Source organism: Microcaecilia unicolor, chromosome 7 (genome assembly GCF_901765095.1).
Source record: "Microcaecilia unicolor chromosome 7, aMicUni1.1, whole genome shotgun sequence".
Classification (NCBI taxonomy): domain Eukaryota; kingdom Metazoa; phylum Chordata; class Amphibia; order Gymnophiona; family Siphonopidae; genus Microcaecilia; species Microcaecilia unicolor.
The window spans coordinates 270955507-270974712 of NC_044037.1; the positions used below are offsets into that span (position 1 = coordinate 270955507).

Below are 19206 nucleotides of genomic sequence, written 5' to 3' on the forward strand. Positions count from 1 at the left end.
GGCATGAGACATAGAATCTAGTCCATAATGTACATTAGCTTATTTGCATTCCTATTCCTTGATGCATGCCCTTACTAAGTGGAGGAGTGGCCTAGTGGTTAGGGTGGTGGACTTTGGTCCTGAGGAACTGAGTTCAATTCCCACTTTAGGCACAGGCAGCTCCTTGTGACTCTGGGCAAGTCACTTAATCCTCCATTGCCCCATGTAAGCTGCATTGAGCCTGCCATGAGTGGGAAAGCACAGGGTACAAATGTAACAAATAAAAAAAAATACACCTTAATTAGCTAGCTAGATCACTTGAAAAACTGACCCCTAACCCCCAAATTCTATATATGGTAATGAGCCAAATAGCACCAATAATTGATGGTTAGTGCCTAATTATTTGACTCTAATTGGCACAAGTTGAATTTACGCCTGCATCTTCCTAGTTGGGATTCTATAAAGATGGACGCATACATTTTTCTGTGCAGATACAAAAAGGGGCGTGGTCATGGGAGGAGCATAGGTGGATCAGAATTTGCGTGCAGTGTTACAGAATATGGTAGAGCCTTGCCTATTTTAGGCGCAAGGATTTACACCAGGATTCAATTGGTGTAAATCCTTGCCCTCAAAATTTGGTGCGGATCCCAGCACACAGCACTGTTCTATAAATGATGCCCAACTTGGAGTGCCCTTCGTAGGTTACTGCTTACTGCTCCTTTTTTTTTGGCGTCCACATTTGAACGCCATTTACTGAATTTAACCGTAAGTGCCCAGTATGTTGCCATCAATTTTGGCAATAGTGTTGACACAAGCCACGTTTATTTTATTTTTCTCTCTGCTTTTTCTTCAATGAATGTTATTTTTTGGTTGTTCTTGAAGAAAATACCAATTATAGACTGAGATACTTCACAGTTTTTCATGTAGTGGAGCACTGGTAAAGCTTTTCTATCCAACACCTCTGCAGTTCCGTATAGACACTAGCTCCATGGGTACAGTAAATGCTTAGTTCCTCTCCCAACATAGGAAAATAATCCTTTATTGCATTAATGCATTACATTGAGGCCAAGAGGGGTCATTTGTGTACAGATTACAGTCTCAGTCATTTCTGAAAAGTTGTCCCCTATGCTTTGCAGGCATTATTTCGTGTTTTTAATGCCTTAAAAAGTGGTTTAGCTTCATTCATTGCCCTTTTCTATAAATATTTCCATTTTTCTGAGCAAGATTTAAATGTGTTTCTCAGTACCAATAGGTGACTGTCCAGAGTATCCTGATTGGTAAGGAGATTTAGGGGGAAGGTTGCAAAGTTGTGGTTAATTATTGCATTTTACTGCAGCTTGATTTACTGCAGGTGTCTCTAACCTGCAGTAACTCAGTACTGCAGGTTAATAACTCCCATGGATAACACAGTTTGCTTTGAGCTGCTGTTATTTTTCCTGCAGGAAGAATCGGGACACTAACGTGGTTCAGTGTTCCCGGGGGTTCATTTAATGTAGCCAGAGGTGTTGCACTTCTGTACCCACCACCTTATCCCCCCCAGTAAAGACTTCCCTAATTATAGCTCTCTGATAAGAGATCCCCCACACCCCAAAAACAGATCCCCTGGACTCACCTACCTCCCAGAAAAGACCACCCACACCAAAAAAGCATCCTCCAGAACCCTCCCACCCACAGCAAAGACCTCCACACTACTGAAGATAGCTTCACCCATAATAGTAGGTGCCATACGTCTACCACTAAGGATCAACAAGCACCAATTTGAACCTGGCAGCAAGGTGGGGGGGGGGGGCAGCCAAAATGGTCTAGGACACCAATTATTGCACCAATAGATTTCTGGGTTGACTTCAGGGTGCGGCAATGTTTTTCCAAGGGAAAAGGTCTGGAGGAATCTGTTTCAGAGATATGATGTCTGGGGGATGCAAGGGATCTATTTCAGTGGTGTGGAATATCTTTGGGGGGTGAACAATCTGTTTTACGAAGTTCTGATCCACGGGTGGGTGTTGGGAGGAAAGCCTTTCCAGAATGGGATTGGAAGATGGATGCAGGAAGTATAATATTTCCTGCCCCTTTATAATGGCCCATGGGAGAACTGGACCACATGTTATCGGCCCAGTGTTCCTAGATTGAGTTACCAGATGGCTCCTGGTCATAGAGGGCAGATTGAGCCAGTTTGGATTTTACTCTCCCATTGTTTTCAGTAGAAGTAAAACCTGGACTGGCTCAATCTGTTCTCCATGACCTGAAGCCATCTGGTAACCATAGGTTTACCAAATACTGTGGTAGTATCTTACTGATAATGTAAACATCCACACAGTTATTACAATGAAAATCAAATTGCATAGCAAATTGAGGGGCCCTGTTACAAAGCTGCAGATGGTAAGCACTAACGTGCTTACTTCAGGGTAAAAAACACTACGGCGGGGCACACTCAGGTTTTGGATTGGTGTGCCCTTTCCACGCGCTGAAAAATACTTTACGTTTTTTAGCGCATGGGGTATGTTTGGAGGCGGAGAGTAGGCTTGTCCAGCGATAATTGGTTAGCATAGCTACATCAGCGCACCACAACCAATTAGTTTGTAAGCCCTTGCCGCCTAGAAAATAGGTGTCAGTATGAGCTCATGCGTAATGGCCACACGTTAATTGGGAAATTAATATATAGCCATTAATAGGGAATATAAGAAACGTGGTCATTCTACAGCCATGCTGAGAGTGGTCTCAGTGTGCGGGAAACCCCCGCACTAGTGTTAACACAGCTATGTAAAAGGGCCCCTGAATGTTATGATTGCACAAACTCATCTGGCAAGAAAATAATGATTTTAGTGTTAGGATTGTGTACTGTATGTATTAGTTACAGTATGTTGATTACTGTGTTTATTTTACTGTTGGAATATGCTTCAAGCAGCTGGTAGAGGTGTTTGATAAAAAATTAAAGACAGTATCAGTAAATGAAAACAAAAATCTTTTCTGAAATTAATGCACAACCATTTCAATTTTGCTTCTGATTTTAGCTGACCGAGAAGAAAATGGTGTGAGAAAATCTTTCCCTGGAAACCCGGTATCGATCATGGATATATACGAACACAAACACAATCTTTATGTTCATTATAATGAGGTTGGTCCTGAAGAGGCAAAGCATTACACTTTCCTTGAACAGATGTGTGGATCTTCCAATAAAGAAGGAAGCAGTAGAGAACTCACCACTGTAAGTGTTCAAAATTATCATGAAATAATGTCTGACTTAGGGGCCCTTTTACTAAGCTGCGGTAAAAAGTGGCCTGCGCTAATTTTGGCATGTGAAATTGGCGCACGTTGGGCCACTTTGAACTGTGGCAGGAAAAAGGCCTTTTTTTAAAAATGGGCCTGTAAATGGCCGTGTGCTAATATTAAAATTAGTGCGTGGCTGTTTACTGCCTAAGCTCTTACTGCCACCCAGGGGCGTAGCCAGACTTCGGCGTGAGGGGGTCCAGAGCCCGAGGTGAGGGGACACATTTTACCCCCCCCCCCCGGCGCCGCCGCCCCCCCACCATTGCCGACACCCCACTGCCATTGCTGACCCCCTCGCCGCCGCTATCACCAACTTTGACCCCCCCCCCCCCCCGCCGCCAACCTTCTCGATCCCCCTCCCGCCGCCAACCCTTCCCCGCTGTCGCCTACCTTTGCTGGCGGGGGACCCCAACCCCCACCAGCCGAGGTCCTCTTCTTCCTTTGTTCTGTTTCTGAGTCTGACGTTCTGCACTTTGTACGTGCAGGACGTCAGACTCAGAAACAGAATGAAGGAAGAAGAGGACCTCGGCTGGTGGGCGTTGGGGTCCCCCACCAGCAAAGGTAGCAGATGGTGACGGCAGGTTGGCAGCGGGAGGAGGGGTGTCGAGAGGGTCGGCGGCAGGGGAGTCCAGGGCCACATCTACGGGGCCCAGGCCCCCGTGGCCCCACATAGTTATGCCCCTGCTGCCACCTATTTAGCAGGCAGTAAGGGCTCGTGAGCTACTCGTGTGGTAATCGGGCAGCATAAGGCAATGGGGCCGTGCTGCCGATTACTGCTGGGAATGCCCCTGCAGTAGATTATAGAAAATTATTTTCTACTGAGGGAAACTGTGCGCGCCAACTTCAGAACTACCACTGGGCTCCCGCATCACCTCGGCGGTAGGGCTGATTTAGCGCACACTACCCGTGCAGTAGCCCTATATTGGCTTCGTTAAAGGGCCTCTAAATTACTAAGGGGCCCTTTTACTAAACCACATTAAGTGCTAACGTGTGCTTAATGTGACAAAAACGGCCTAATGCAGGAAAAGTCAAAGACGTTTGGGGTCCATTTACTAAGATGCACCTAAAAATGGCCTGCGCTGTTGTAGATGTGTGTATTGGACGCATGCAGGTCCATTTTTCAGCGCACCTACAAAAAAGCCGGTTTTTTTTTGCCAAAAGTGGACGTGTAGCGAAATAAAAATTGGCATGCATCCATTTGGGGCCTGAGACCTTACCGCCACCCTTTGACTTAGCGGTAAGGTCTCACGCGTTAACCGAGTGGTAGTCATCTGCGCGTACAATGCCAATTACTGCCCATTAGAGCTGCATGTTCTGAATTGGTGCACGTTGGGTGCGCGTAGGCACCTGTGTGGCTCAGTAAAAAGGCTCCTTTGTCTTGGTTTTGAAATTTGCTTGCGCTAACTATGCAGTATTTATTTGGGATATTTTTTGGAGGGGGCAAGTCAAGGCAGAGACTTGGCATAGAAGCGCTATTTGGCTAGCGTGCTGACATTAGCGCATGCTAACTGAATAATACTGACTTAACACAAGAGTCCTTAGCACTTCCTAAATATGAAGACGTGGAACCTGTGCAGAGTGCCAGAAACAACTGTGAACATTTTTGTTGGATGGACCGTACATCTGCTGACATTTTTACTATGGTTTAAGAAAGTAGGAGCCCTTTTACAAAGGCGTATAAGGGCCTATACGCATGCAGCATGCGTCAAATCGGCATTACTGCCTGGCTAGCATGTGCATCTGGTGGTAATTCTAAGTTTGGCACACACTGAAAATGCACGGTAGAAAACTATTTTCTATTTTGTACTGCGGGAGCGTTCCCGGCGGTAATCGGCAGTTGGAACGCACTGGACGGTTACCACACAGGTAAAGCATGAGCCCTTACTGCTAAGTCAATGGGTGGTGTTAAGGGCTCAGGTCATAAATAGACGTACGCCGGTTTTCATTTTGACGCACATCCGTTTCCAGGCCCCCCTCCCCCCAAACAAAATCCCCCTTTTTTCCAGACGCACTGAAGAAATGGTCTAGCACGTGTCCAATGCATGCACCCATACTTCCACAGGCCACGTTTTGGCATGCCTTGGTGAAAGGGTCTCTGGATGCCAATGGTAAGAAGCCAATAACAGAGTTACATGATCAGATGACTTCAACTAGCTATTGTCTTTATGAAACGGATGATGACTAGAACACAATGGTGGCTTGGAGGGAAAAAAATGATCTTGTTGCTTGAGTGGAACATGTGGAGGAGTGGCCTAGTGGTTAGGGTGGTGGACTTTGGTCCTAGGGAATTGAGGAACTGAGTTTGATTCCCGGCACAGGCAGCTCCTTGTGACTCTGGGCAAGTCACTTAACTCTCAATTGCCTGCCGCATTGAGCCTGCCATGAGTGGGAAAGCATGGGGTACAAAAATAAAATAATTGTTTTAGCTTTTATATGGCACCTTGCCCAGTGCGCCTTAAAATAAATGTATGATTGAAAACAAAAAGTACATAAATCAATGGAAAATGAGTCAGAAGAAACAGAGTTAAACAATTAGAACAAGAGCTAGTGTAATACAAATACTTCACCATAATCTTGACAAGAAAAATATAAGGATTAATAGGTGGCAGGACCCTCTCACAATTCCTCTATAGATCTATCTACCTATATGAAGGACTTAAACAGTTTTGGAAGAAAACAGTGTATCTAATTAATATATATCTTTGACATATCAACGGCCTTTCTTACTAAACAGCGCTAGCGATTCCCACTCGGCAAATGTGACACTGTGCAAATGGGCTGTGGTGCATTTGCCGGACCGGGAATCACCAGCGCAGTTTAGTAAAACAGGCTCCAATTTTTTAGATTTTTTTTTTTAATGTTGATATTATGAAAGGCTAAAGTCTTTTTCACAGTATCAGTAATGTAGAAAAATAAATGTCCAATTCCTATAGTTTCTAACATCTTCATAGTTTCATACCTTCTCACGAGAAACTAGCCGATGTATCAATCTAAAACTGAAACATGAAAGAATTTGCAATCAGTGCTCAGGAAAATGGATCACAAGCGTCATATGCATAAAATGTACTTGAATAAATATGAGAAACTGAGCATTCAAGATAAAAAAAAATGAAAATCAGAAAGTTGAAGAGAAATAGAAATTTGAAAAGGAAGAGATAAGAGGAAAGATTACTTTAAACAAAATTGACTAAAGTCATGCAGTTGCCACACTAGTCCACTTGAATGTATAGAAATAAAGATTAATAATGATTTTTTTGCTTTTTTTTTTTTTTATTATCGATATTTCTTACAACCACACAAAACAACAAAACACTCCAAGAAGTTACATTACTGCAACTTGCTTCTCACAGGACCATCTCGCGTCCCTTCAATCTGTTCAAAATTCTGTTGCATGACATCTTCCACTGGTGTCGCTATACTCACATAACCCCTCTGCTCGTCACCTCATTGACTCCCTATCCATTTCTATATATAGTGCAAACTCTTCTTACTGATTTACAAGTGCATTCATTCTGCAACTGCTCAGTATCTCCCCTCTTGTCTCTCCCTACACACCTCCCCCAGACTCCATTCATCAAGTAAGTTACTCTTATCTGTACCCTTCTCCTCCACTGCCAATTCCAAACTCCTTTCCATTCATCTTACTGCCCTTATGCCTGGAATAGACTTCCTGAGTCAATACATCACACTCTGTCTCTAACCCTATTCAAATCTAGGCTAAACGCCCACCTTTTTTTAAGACTGCTTTTAACTCTTAACTCCCTATTCAACTGTTCAGTACCCATGCTTGTTTTGAGCATTCCCACAATAAATGACTCGCTAATTTGCTCATTTGCTTTGTCTGTCTTTAATAGATTGTAAGCTGTGTCAGGCAGGGGCTGTCTTTCACATGTTTTGTATACAGTGCTGTGTACATGTAGTAGTGCTATAGAAATAAGTAATAGTAGTGTAATTGAGAAGTCTTGAACATTTGGATAAGGATTGGGAGGGGGATCAGCATTGTTGGGAGATCTCAAAAGAGTGTCTTGAACATTTGGATGGGGATAGGAAGGGGTCAGCATTGTTGGAGGAGATCATAAGAGGGCATCTTAAACATTTGGGTGGGGATCGGGAAGGGTCAGCATTGTTGGTGGGGATCAAGAGGGGTTGTCTTGAATATTTGGATGGGGATCGGATGGGGTCAGCATTGTTGGTGTGGATCAGGAGGGGACGTTGTGAACATTTAGATGGGGATCAGAAGGGGTCAGCATTGATTCGGGGGATCAGGAGGGGGGCATCTGGAATATTTGGGTAGGGATCAGGAGGGGGATAAGCATTGTTGAGAGGATCTGGAGGGGGCATCCTGGACATTTTCATGGATATTAAGAGAGGGATCAGCATTGTTGGGAGATCTGGAGAGGGCATCTTGAACATTTGAATGGGAATTGGGAGGGGTTAGCATTGTCGGTGGGGATCAGGAGGGCACATTTTGAAAGTTTTGATGGGGATCAGAAGGGGTCAGCATTGTGTAGAGCAGGGGTAGGCACCTCCGGTCCTCGATAGCCGCTGGATCAGCATTCTTGGGAAATCAGAAGGAGGTGACTTGAACATTTGGATGAGGATCAGAAGGTTCAGCATTGTTGTGGGGGATCACGAGGGAGTGTCCTGAAAATTTGGCTGAGGATCAGAGGGGGTCAGCATTGTTGGGAGAGATCAGGAGGGGGAGTCTTGAACACTTGGATGGGGATCAGAAGGGATCAGCATTCTTGGGAAATCAGAAGGAGGTGACTTGAACATTTGGATGGGGATCGGGAGGGGTCAGCATTGTTGAGAGGATCAGGAGGGAGGCATCTTGAACATTTAAATGGGGATCGGAAAGGGTCAGCATTGTTGGGGGGATCAGGAGGAGGAGGTGTCTTGAACATTTGGATGGGGATCAGGAGGAAGATCTGATTATCTGATTATCTGATTATCAGGAGGGCTCACCTTGAAAATTTTGATGGGGATCAGTCAGCATTGTTGGGGGGGATTAGCATTCTTCAGTGCCAGGGTAGGGAATTTAAACTTGCTGGCATTGCGTTACATGCAGTGCCTGGCAGTTCAGGTGCATGTAACGCAGGGTCTGTGTGGTAGCGGTTGCCTGGGCATTGCACTTACTGACTCTTAGTTTGTCAGTGTAAAACCTTACCTCACTTTAGTAAATATGCCCCACAGTTTCCAAGAGATATGAGGGAAGGCTGGAAAAGCATTTTGTGTTTCCTATTTGGAAATGTCAATTCATGCATTCTTAAAATTCCTGGCTATCAGCATTTAGACCCTGCTCCCAATCAGTCATAAGTGTCAGTTATCTGCTCGTTTGCACTTGGGGTTTGCATGAGTGATTGAGAGGGCAATTTTGCTTACTTTTCTATTGTTTAAAACCACCTCAGACCATGAGGTTTTTCACTCATTTCTTTCATTGGCTCTCAATGAATAATCAGTTTTGTAAAATCTACCTCTAACACGTATAAATGTCGCCACTTACACATTCAAAACCCTAAGTGATGCCACTATTTTTAAAAAAGTGTTCCAGTTCCCCTATATATACTTCAATGTACATATATATTTCCTTGCATCCTTCTATGTATTTTATAAAAGGCCCAGTGGTTCAGCAAGTACTTTGTAAAACACTTGAAGAACTGTTCACATCCTGACCTGGACATCCCAGTTCCTGTCTAGGGCTCCTAGAAGCCTCATGCAAAAATGGGCTTCACATCTGCTTCTGTGTGTGAACTGTATATTCATTAAAAAATGCTCATTTAGGGTCCCTTTTACTAAAGGGTTGGCATTCGGCAACAGGCTTGCCACACTCCAAACCAGAACTACCGCCGACCTAACGCCCCCAGCATGCACCATTTCCAGCGCTACAGAAGATCAGATCTGATTTTCTAGCGCAGGGATTACCCGGCGGTAATTGAGCAGTGCTGCACAATGCCCGGTTACCGTCAGGTTAGCATGGGAGCCCTTACCATTACCTCAATGGGTAGCGGTAAGTGCCCCCCCCCCAAAAAAATGGCCACACGGCAGTTGCGAACTTACCGCACAGCCAATTCTTTTTTTGGCCCCCACCACTAGGGCAGAACCCCTTTTACTCCAGCTTGGTAAAAGGGTCCCTTAGTTTTTGTTTTGCTATAAATTTCCCAACTTATTTGTTTATGCAGTGAAAACGTACAATCTGTGAATCTGGAGGAAAAACCTCCCTCCCCCCCACCTTTGGCAGGTAATAATGCTGAAATAGCAATCAGGTATGGTCTGCATCTTGAAGCATTTGTTTTCTAAGTCAAGGAATGTCTTTTGTTAAAATTGAAAACTAGAAATGACTTGAGTTGCATTTGACACAATTAATAAACAGGAATGAACGAGTGTCAGTGATGTACCCAGAGCAGATTTTCTCTCACCTACCAACAAATATTTAAGCTGCTGTTGCATATTTCTTGGGTTTCATAAATTATTTAGTTTTGCTATTTTTAAATAAACTAAGGGTAGAGTGAAACATTCAAAACATGCTCATGTAGTGATTAGGAAAACATGAAGAAAAAGATGCTGAAAGGATCCTGGCAAGAAAAATGTTCTGATATTAGCGTCTTACATTTCAGTATTTAGGGCTAGATTCTGTAAATTGCACCTCGATTTCCATGTACAAATCAAAACGCATTCTATAAAGTATGCTTTAATTTAGGGCTATATTATAGAATACCGCGTGCTGTTCCATGTGACTAAATTTAGTTATGGTTAATTACGCCAACTCAAACCTGGTGTAAATCCTGGCGCCTAAATTACTCGCGGAACGAGCATATTCTATAGCAACACACATAGATATAAGAAACATGACCCGCCCATTCCACTCCCAGAACCACGCCCACTTTTCAACTAGGCTACTTAGAATTTACAGTTTCTCGTGCAGTAACGGTGGTGGCTATATGTGCGTGCCCTCTGACCTTAGTGATCGCTCGAGCCTTATAAGCGTGTGCAATTCTACCAGCCCTAGACCTGGTATAATTGTGGGCTTATTCCAGTCATCTCAACTCGTGCACTCGGCACTTGCTCCACCTCTCTCGCAAACACCACACCAAAAGCATGTTAAAGAAGGTTGGATTTATTTTGGCCGCAGCCAGGAACGTTTTACATTACAATTCAAAATAACATCATAACATATTATAACATAATTATTGTTGCAACCACATAACTACATTTTATCATCTATTAATAACTTGGGGTACACAGCTTCGGGTCTCACAAATGCTTAGTATGACCCACAGGTTGCCACCCAAGCAGCCTGTGTGTTCCCTGTGCCAGTTACCAGCACCCGTAGACTCCTGGTGCATCCCGCTTAAGGATGCCCAGCCATAATAGTAAAAACGGCGTTCTGGCCCCCCGGCCGCCTAAGCCAAGAGACACGCTGTCCAGATTTTCCTGCTGCCACTATGCAGCCCTAACTGTTGCTTATGCTTATCACTTTGCAAGAGGTCTTTCTGCCCCCGTTATCAGCATCTCAGTTAGTACTGTTACTGCTATGTTGCTGTGTACCCCCTGGCGTCATTGCGGAAACCTCTCCTCTTAACGCCTGCTGCGACAATTAGTGCCTTATGACTGGGTGGGCGGGTGGGTCAGCGCTGCTCTCTCCCTGCTGTCCCCATTCAAAAGAAAATCCCCCCTTTCCTTCCCTTCCTTTCTCTTTCCTTACTCTCCGCCCCCCCTCCCTCGCATTAACCTTTGCCTGCCTATCTCACACTTCTATCTTCCCTGCGCCCTCCCCTCCCCCCTCCCTCCCTATCGTCGCAGGCCATCGGCCCGGTTGTGCCCAGCCTCCCTTTAGGAGGTGTGGCTGGGTTCTTTCTTCTAGCGATGAGCAGCCCAAAATTGTTGTTTTATTTCATCTCACTTGTTTTATTTTGTTCTGGTTGGTCTTCGTTTTTGTTTCAGGGGCAGTCATTAAGAGTGTGCACTAGTGCTCCCGCTTTGCAAAGAGTGTGCACTGTTTTCTGATGCTTCACACATGTGTGCTAGCGTGCGCATGCATGCAGTATCGGGTTTCTTTGCAGACGGTGTACACTCTTTTCAAATAGTGCTCACTATTATGAGCAACTGAAGAAACACAAAATGTGGAGGGGGGGGGGGGGTTCTGATCACTTTCATTTGTTAATAACATGTAATCACTGGGACATGTCCCTTGTTCCAAGTCTTTGTTCCTCTCTTGCTGTCCCAGGGGAAAATTAATTCCTTCGGCTTTCCTTTGCTGCATCTGCACCCGCCCCCTCACCCCACCCTACCCCATTCTTGGAGGATGTGGTGATGAACTGAGCCCTGTCACCTTCTTCCCCTTAAGCTTTATTCCAGGGACATGCCTTTTTCCTCATTTCTGTTTAGCTTGTGTCTCTGGGACCTGGCCGATACTTCCATCTTAGTACAAAGATTCCATTACAATGATGCGCTCACTAGTTGTATGCATTTGATTTTAAACATGAGATAACATTTAGTATTGCAAAGTATAATTGGGTCATTTATCTTTTCACCATTCCTCCCTACACAACTAATATCCCCCAGCAAACTGCAGACACCAATGTTAACCTTATTGAACTGCACAGAAGTCAAACATAGAGAGTGGAAAAATTGTCCATTTTTTAATTAGGTCAAGGTGGTTCTTATGCAAATGGATAAATCATTACTATGGTTAAGGGAATCAGTTAAGCTGCAAAATAGCTTACTTTTGTTTTATTCAGCAGATTGCATTCTGGAGAAAGGTTGATAAAGAATACTGTATTCTCCTTACTTATCATTAAAACCTAATAGCTTGCTGAATATATTCGAGATCCTTTTAGGGGTAGTTTATAACACTGTGCCTATGGCAAAGTTCCAAAATAAAAGCACCTATGTTATGCTTATTCTATAAAGGCGTAATCTTCATAATCAAATATCCCAACGTAATTGGAAACTCCATTGATAAATTATCAAGTCTACTATTTAAGCCTTTCAACTTATGGTTTCTTCATGGGGGGAGGGGGGTTGTTTTGATTTTATATGCCTGTTCCAAATAAAATCTTTTACTCATTCATAATTTCTTGAATATCCTATTACAGTTTTGAAAGCATCATTTGTGTAATATCTTTAAATTCACAAATAATAACATATCTTTCCTAAGTTCAGAATCCACGTTCCAATCCAGGCTCCAAGTTCCAGCATGATATCATGTTTCAAATTGATATCTACATCAGGGAGCATCACTTCAAATCTTATCAATTCACTTTCTGTGTATACTATACATCCTGAAAAAGATGTGACAATGTTTTATATATTCTCACATGACTAATTCATCCAGTCAAAATGAAGAATCCCACATTCACTGTAACTACACCATTATAGTCCTTAGATATTCAAATGTGGGACAGCCATTCTAACATAGTAACATAGTAGATGATGACAGAAAAAGACCTGCACGGTCCATCCAGTCTGCCCAACAAGATAAATTCATGTGTGCTACTTTTTGTGAATACCTTACCTTGATTTGTATCTGCCATTGTCAGGGCACAGACCGTAGAAGTCTGCCCAGCACTAGCCCCGCCTCCCAACCACCAGCCCCACCTCCCACCACTGGCTCTGCCACCCAATCTTGGCTAAGCTTCTGGGGATCCCTTCCTTCTGAGCAGAATACCTCTATGTTTATCCTACACATGTTTGAATTCCGTTACCATTTTCATCTCCACCACCTCCCGCGGGAGGGCATTCCAAGCATCCACCACTCCGTGAAAAAATACTTCCTGACATTTTTCTTGAGTCTGCCCCCCTTCAATCTCATTTCATGTCCTCGAGTTCTACTGCCTTCCCATCTCTGGAAAAGGTTTGTTTGTGGACTAATACCTTTCAAATATTTGAACGTCTGTATCATATCACCCCTGTTTCTCCTTTCCTCCAGGGTATACATGTTCAGGTCAACAAGTCTCTCCTCATACGTCTTGTAACGCAAATCCCATACCATTCTCGTAGCTTTTTGTAGCTTTTCGTAGCTTCTAGCTCTGAATTTAATCCATTGGGTTGCAAATTCACATCTGTTCCCGATAAATTAGTGAGGTGTGGTAGCCGTGTTAGTCCACTCTTAAAGGTTATTAATAGAAATCAAACAAAATAAAACATGGAAAAGAAAATACGATGATACCTGCTCCACCCATATTCCCCCCTGATTCTCTGAAAGTCACCAAAAATTGTTTACGCAAATTTAGACATGCTCATGATTTGTGTGTGCAATTTAATAGAATAAACCAATTAATGTCAATAATTGGCTTTTTAACCAGCAATTATTGGTACTAATTAGATTTAATTGGATTTATGTGTATAAATTAAGGTGCAGGATCCACACCTAAAATGTACACATGGCCCGAAAAGGGAGGGTCATGAGCATTTCAGAGTGAATCTGTGACGTGGCTTTGAGTTACGTGCATAATTATAGAATAACAGTGCTTATATGCAGTAAAGTATCTGCCCCATGCACTGCTGATTCAAGAAGGAAAATCGAGATCTCAATGCAGTAGTAGCTTAAATGTATTTTAGAGAGTAAAACAGTCGCCTACATAAAAATTCCAGTAAAGTTATGGGATCATTCTCTCCCTTTTTCAGCTGTTATGTTTGCCTTTTGTGACCTCTCAAACTCTGTATACATGAAATACACACAAAGGTAACCCATACAAAACCACAATGAGAAAGCAAGTGTTCCAGGTAATAGGACTGCAGAATTGGGATTTGTTGCCAGTGGAGATTCAAATGGAGGCAAATTATTTGGGGCCTGGTATTCAAAACTATTTACCAGGCCAGGAACGGCTCCTGGCCTGTTAAACAGTGTTTTAGCGGCTAACCATGGTTATTCGGTGGGAAGTAGCTGATCTATTTGGGATATAAATTTAGAAAATAGACATGGATATTTGACGCCAAATCAGCTATCCTGCTTATAATCGAACGAGAAAAACGCCCAATTCCGACCTAAATCGGGAGATGGACGTTTTTCTAACAAAAACGAATAACGCGGTATAATCGAAAGCCAAACTTGGACATTTTCAACTGCACTCCATCGCGAAAGCGTACAAAGTTGACAGGGGCGTGTCGGAGGTGTGTCGGAGGCGTGGTGAAGGCGGGACTGGGGCATGGTTATCACCCGAACAGAGATGGGCGCCTTTCGCCGATAATGGAAAAAAAAGTATGCGTTTGTAGCTAGAATTTAGGGCACTTTTCCTGGACCCTGTTTTTTTTCACAAATAAGGCCCCAAAAAGTGCTCTAAATGACCAGATTACCCCCAGAGGGAATCGGGGATGACCTCCCCTGACTCCCCCAGTGGTCACTAACCCCCTCCCACCACAAAAAAATGATGTTTCACAACTTTTTATTTTCACCCTCAAATGTCATACTCACCTCCCTGGCAGCAGTATGCAGGTCCCTGGAGCAGTTGTTAGGGGGTGCAGTGGACTTCAGGCAGGTGGACCCAGGCCCATCCCCCCCTACCTGTTACAATTGTGCTGCTTAATGCTTAGTCATCCAACCCCCCCCCAAACCCACTGTACCCACATGTAGGTGCCTCCCTTCACCCCTTAGGGCTATAGTAATGGTGTAGACTTGTGGGCAGTGGGTTTTGAGGGGGATTTGGGGGGCTCAACACACAAGGGAAGGGTGCTATGCACCTGGGAGCTCTTTTACCTTTTTTTTTTGTTTTTGTGAAAGTGCCCCCTAGGGTGCCCGGTTGGTGTCCTGGCATGTGAGGGGGACCAGTGCACTACGACTCCTGGCCCCTCCCACGAACAAATGCCTTGGATTTATTCGTTTTTGAGCTGGGCGCTTTCATTTTCCATTATCGCTGAAAAACAAAAATGCCCAGCTCACAAATTGTCGAATAAAACATGGACGTCTATTTTTTTTTCGAAAATACGGTTCGGTCCGCCCCTTCACGGACCCGTTCTCGGAGATAAACGCCCATGGAGATAGACGTTTTCGTTCGATTATGCCCCTCTATGTTTAGCAGTTAAAATAGGCCACATAAATAGCATGCCTATTTTTAACCGCTAAGTACTTGACCGGTTAGCGCTCAATATCGTTTTAACTGGTTAAGTTGCCATGGTCAAAAATGAAACAGAATATTCTGTATCCAGAAATAGCCTTCCGTACAATGACCAGGCAATGGCTAATTTTCAGAGTATAAACACCAGTCCCAAATTGTAGCAAGCAAGCAATTTGATTCAAGGGGATCAGGCAGATTTGTTCAAGAAACTTTTTTTTAGGTTTTCTAGTTATTTTGCATTCAAAACATTCACATTGAATGTTTTGAATGCAAAATAACTAGAAAACCTGAAAAAGTTTCTTGAACAAATCTGCCTGATCCCATTGAGTCAAATTGCTTACCAGAAATAGCCTGACATTGAATAACTGGGTTTAACGCTGGCAGCGGACAGCAAAAGCGCTGCCCACCGTTGGCTAAATATCAGAGGGTTGGTGTTTAGAATGAAATTTAAAGCATTGGCATAGTCTAGTATTTAAAATCTAGGGCATTGTGGAATAAGATAGTTTTAAGATTTGTAGTTGAGTATTTGTATTTTGGGGGTTTATATGTTTCCATCTGGATGTATGTATGTGATATTTTAAAATGTTATTTGTTTTATGAGATATCGTGAATGCAGTGCTGTAATCCGCTTAGAAATGTACAGAAAAGCAGTAAATAAATCGAATAAATGAAATGAAAAAAGTGAAAGAGGGCATCACCTTCTTTTGAAAGGTCAATTATATTCAATATCACAGGGGAAAGATATTGCCGTAAATTATCACTAATGTTCAAGTAAGAACATAAGAATTACTATACTGAGTCAAACCAATGGTCCATCTAGCCCAGTATCCTCCTTCCAACAGTGGCCAATTCAGGTCACAGCTGTGGCGTAGCTACGTGGGGCCTGAGGGGGCCTGGGCCCCTGTAGATTTGGCCCTGGCCCCCTCACAACGATCCCTTTGAACACCCCTCCCGCCACCAACCCTCGCCTGCCGTCGCCGCCCGCCCCGCCGCTTCAAATACCTTGTTGTTTGCTGGCCCCGCCAGCCGAGAATCTAGTTATTCGGCGCTGGAGTAGCGCCTTCATTCAATGCAGTTCCTGGCATAATCAGCTGTTTCTGACGCAGTACGTATGATATAGTATATGACTTACAATGTCAACACAATATGTAATAAAACATTTTAATAGGACATGTGGAGGGGCATAATCGAAAGGGACGCCCAAGTTTTGCTGAGGACATCCTCGCAAAATGTCCCAGCGAAGAGGCGGGGAAACTCGTATTATCGAAACAAGATGGGCATCCATCTTTTGTTTCGATAATACGGTTGGAGATGCCCAAATCTTGACATTTAGGTTGTCCCTAGAGATGATCGTCCCTAGACTTGGTCGTTTCTGATTTTTGGCGATAATGGAAACTATGCAATGTAAATCTGTAAATGCTGGTTTATGCACATCTAAAACCCAAATAGCACGTCTAAATTAAGCACCTAGAACTCTATACATAGCACATTATTTCAAGTGCACAGGCTGTGTGTGTCTGTTAAGTTTTAGTGCATAGGCTCACGTGACAAGCGTATACTTTAATGCATAGATTTCAGCATAGGTCTAACTTATTAACGAAGAAGGCTTTCCAATTTTCTTAATTTCTGTACAGTGCTGCTGTTCTCTGAACAGTGAGAATGGTTTGTGGTCTCTCTTTATAACATCATCGCATTCTGGTAAGAATGTGAACAACTGATCTTTGGCAATTAATCAAAGAAGAGACATTCTAGAGGTCCTAGGGCTGACTCAATAAGCTCCAGTTTCTGGAAAGCCTGTCTTAAAAGAATAATAAAGCTTGTCTTTATTATAAGACTCACTTTTGTAGGCAGCACATATATTAAGGTCTACAACCCCCTGCAATTAATTGATTAATGCAATTATTCTGCTAGGAATTCTGTTAGGAATTCACTATCTCAAGTATTAGGGATGTGCACAGCAAAACATTTTAGTTTGTTGTAGGAGTTTTATCAATGTTTATCCTAAATGTTAGGTTTTTTAAAATTATTTTTGTTTTAGTCATTTCTTTTAATGTATGCATATTGGGCCAGATTCGATATATGGTGCCTGAAAAATCAGCAGGGTAAAAAATATGCTTGGGTGTATTCTCTAGTACGCCTAGGTGTATTCTAAAGTACACCTAAATTTTATAGAATGGGCTTAAATTTTCACGCAGTATATCGCATAAACCGAATGCCTCTCCACATGACCAAATTTGGTCACATCCATTTAGGCCATGTTTTACTTGGTATAAATACCGGCACTTAGATTTAGACACAGAGGGCTGTATTCTGTAACAGTGCGCGTAAATTTTGGAACATAGTAGATGACGGCAGAAAAAGACCTGCACGGTCCATCCAGTCTGCCCAAGAAGATAAATTCATATGTGCTACTTTTTTATTTGTACTGTCCACTTCAGTGCACAGACTGTATAAGTCTGGCCAGCCCTATCCCCGCCTCCCAACCACCAACCCCGCCTCCCAACCACCAGCTCTGGCACAGACCGTATAAGTCTGCCCAGCACTATCCCTGCCTCCCACCACCGGCTCTGGCACAGACCGTATAAGTCTGCCCAGCACTATCCCCGCCGCCCAACCACCAGCCCCGGCACAGACCATATAAGTCTGCCCAGCACTAGTCCCGCCTCCCAACCACCAGCCCCAGCACAGACCGTATATGTCTGCCCAGCACTAGCCCCGCCTCCCAACCACCAGCTCTGCCACCCATTTTAGGCTAAGCTCCTGAGGATCCCTTCCTTCTGCACAGGATTCCTTTATGTTTATCCCACGCATGTTTGAATTCCGTTACCGTTTTCATCTCCACCACCTCCCGCGGGAGGGCATTCCAAGCAACCACCACCCTCTCCGTGAAAAAATACTTCCTGACATTCTTCTTGAGTCTGCCCCCCTTCAATCTCATTTCATGCCCTCTCGTTCTACCGCCTTCCCATCTCCGGAAAAGGTTCGTTTGTGGATTAATACCTTTCAAATATTTGAATGTCTGTATCATATCACCCCTGTTCCTCTTTTCCTCCAGGGTATACATGTTCAGGTCCGCAAGTCTCTCCTCATACGTCTTGTAACGCAAATCCCATACCATCCTCGTAGCTTTTCTTTGCACCGCTTCAATTCTTTTTACATCCTTAGCAAGATACGGCCTCCAAAACTGAACACAATACTCCAGGTGGGGCCTCACCAACGACTTGTACAGGGGCATCAACACCTCTTTTCTTCTGCTGGTCACACCTCTCTCTATACAGCATGGGAAGGCCCATGTAACACCCATTTCCCCTCCCATAACCATGCCCCTTTTGGTTGTGTGCATTAAAATTTAGGCACTCTGCATTACAGAATACACCTAGCGAGTTGTGCATGTAAATTCCAATTATTGCCAACTTCTGCTCATTATTGCTTGTTAAGTGCTGTTATCAACGCTGATTAACTTGTTAAGCCATTTAGGTTATGTGCATTGTTATACAATACACTTGGATTTTGACGCTGAACACTAGACACGATATATAGAATCCTGGAGATTGAGTGCATATTAATTCATAAGAGCACATATATACAATCAAGTTTGCATGCACTAAAATATTTAAGGAACCCAATAAGGCCCCAAATGAACTGAATGCATGCTAATGTATGCACTTCCCTATAACATGTTTTGTGAGCTATATGAAGAAAAGATGCAAGGCTAAAACATTTATGAGATTTGTAAAATAGGGTCTTTGATGATATTTGAAGGCTTACTTAGGTCATGGTTAACCTTCTTGTAGCTCTAGGCAAACAAGCTCACTGAACTCTCCATTGTAATATTAATACATTTAAAACTGCCAAAACGGTCACAAATGGAGGCCTACATGATTCTGACTGCAGAGGAACATGAGCAGAG

General features: G+C 43.5%; 1 protein-coding gene across 1 annotated transcript in view; it reads left to right on the forward strand.

The window, feature by feature from the left end:
- LOC115475131 (nck-associated protein 5-like) overlaps positions 1 to 19206 on the forward strand; it is a 173806-nt gene that overhangs the window by 135833 nt on the left and 18767 nt on the right. The window contains 1 exon segment of the mRNA XM_030210870.1: positions 2988 to 3181. Within this exon segment, the coding sequence (XP_030066730.1) occupies positions 2988 to 3181 (194 nt within the window).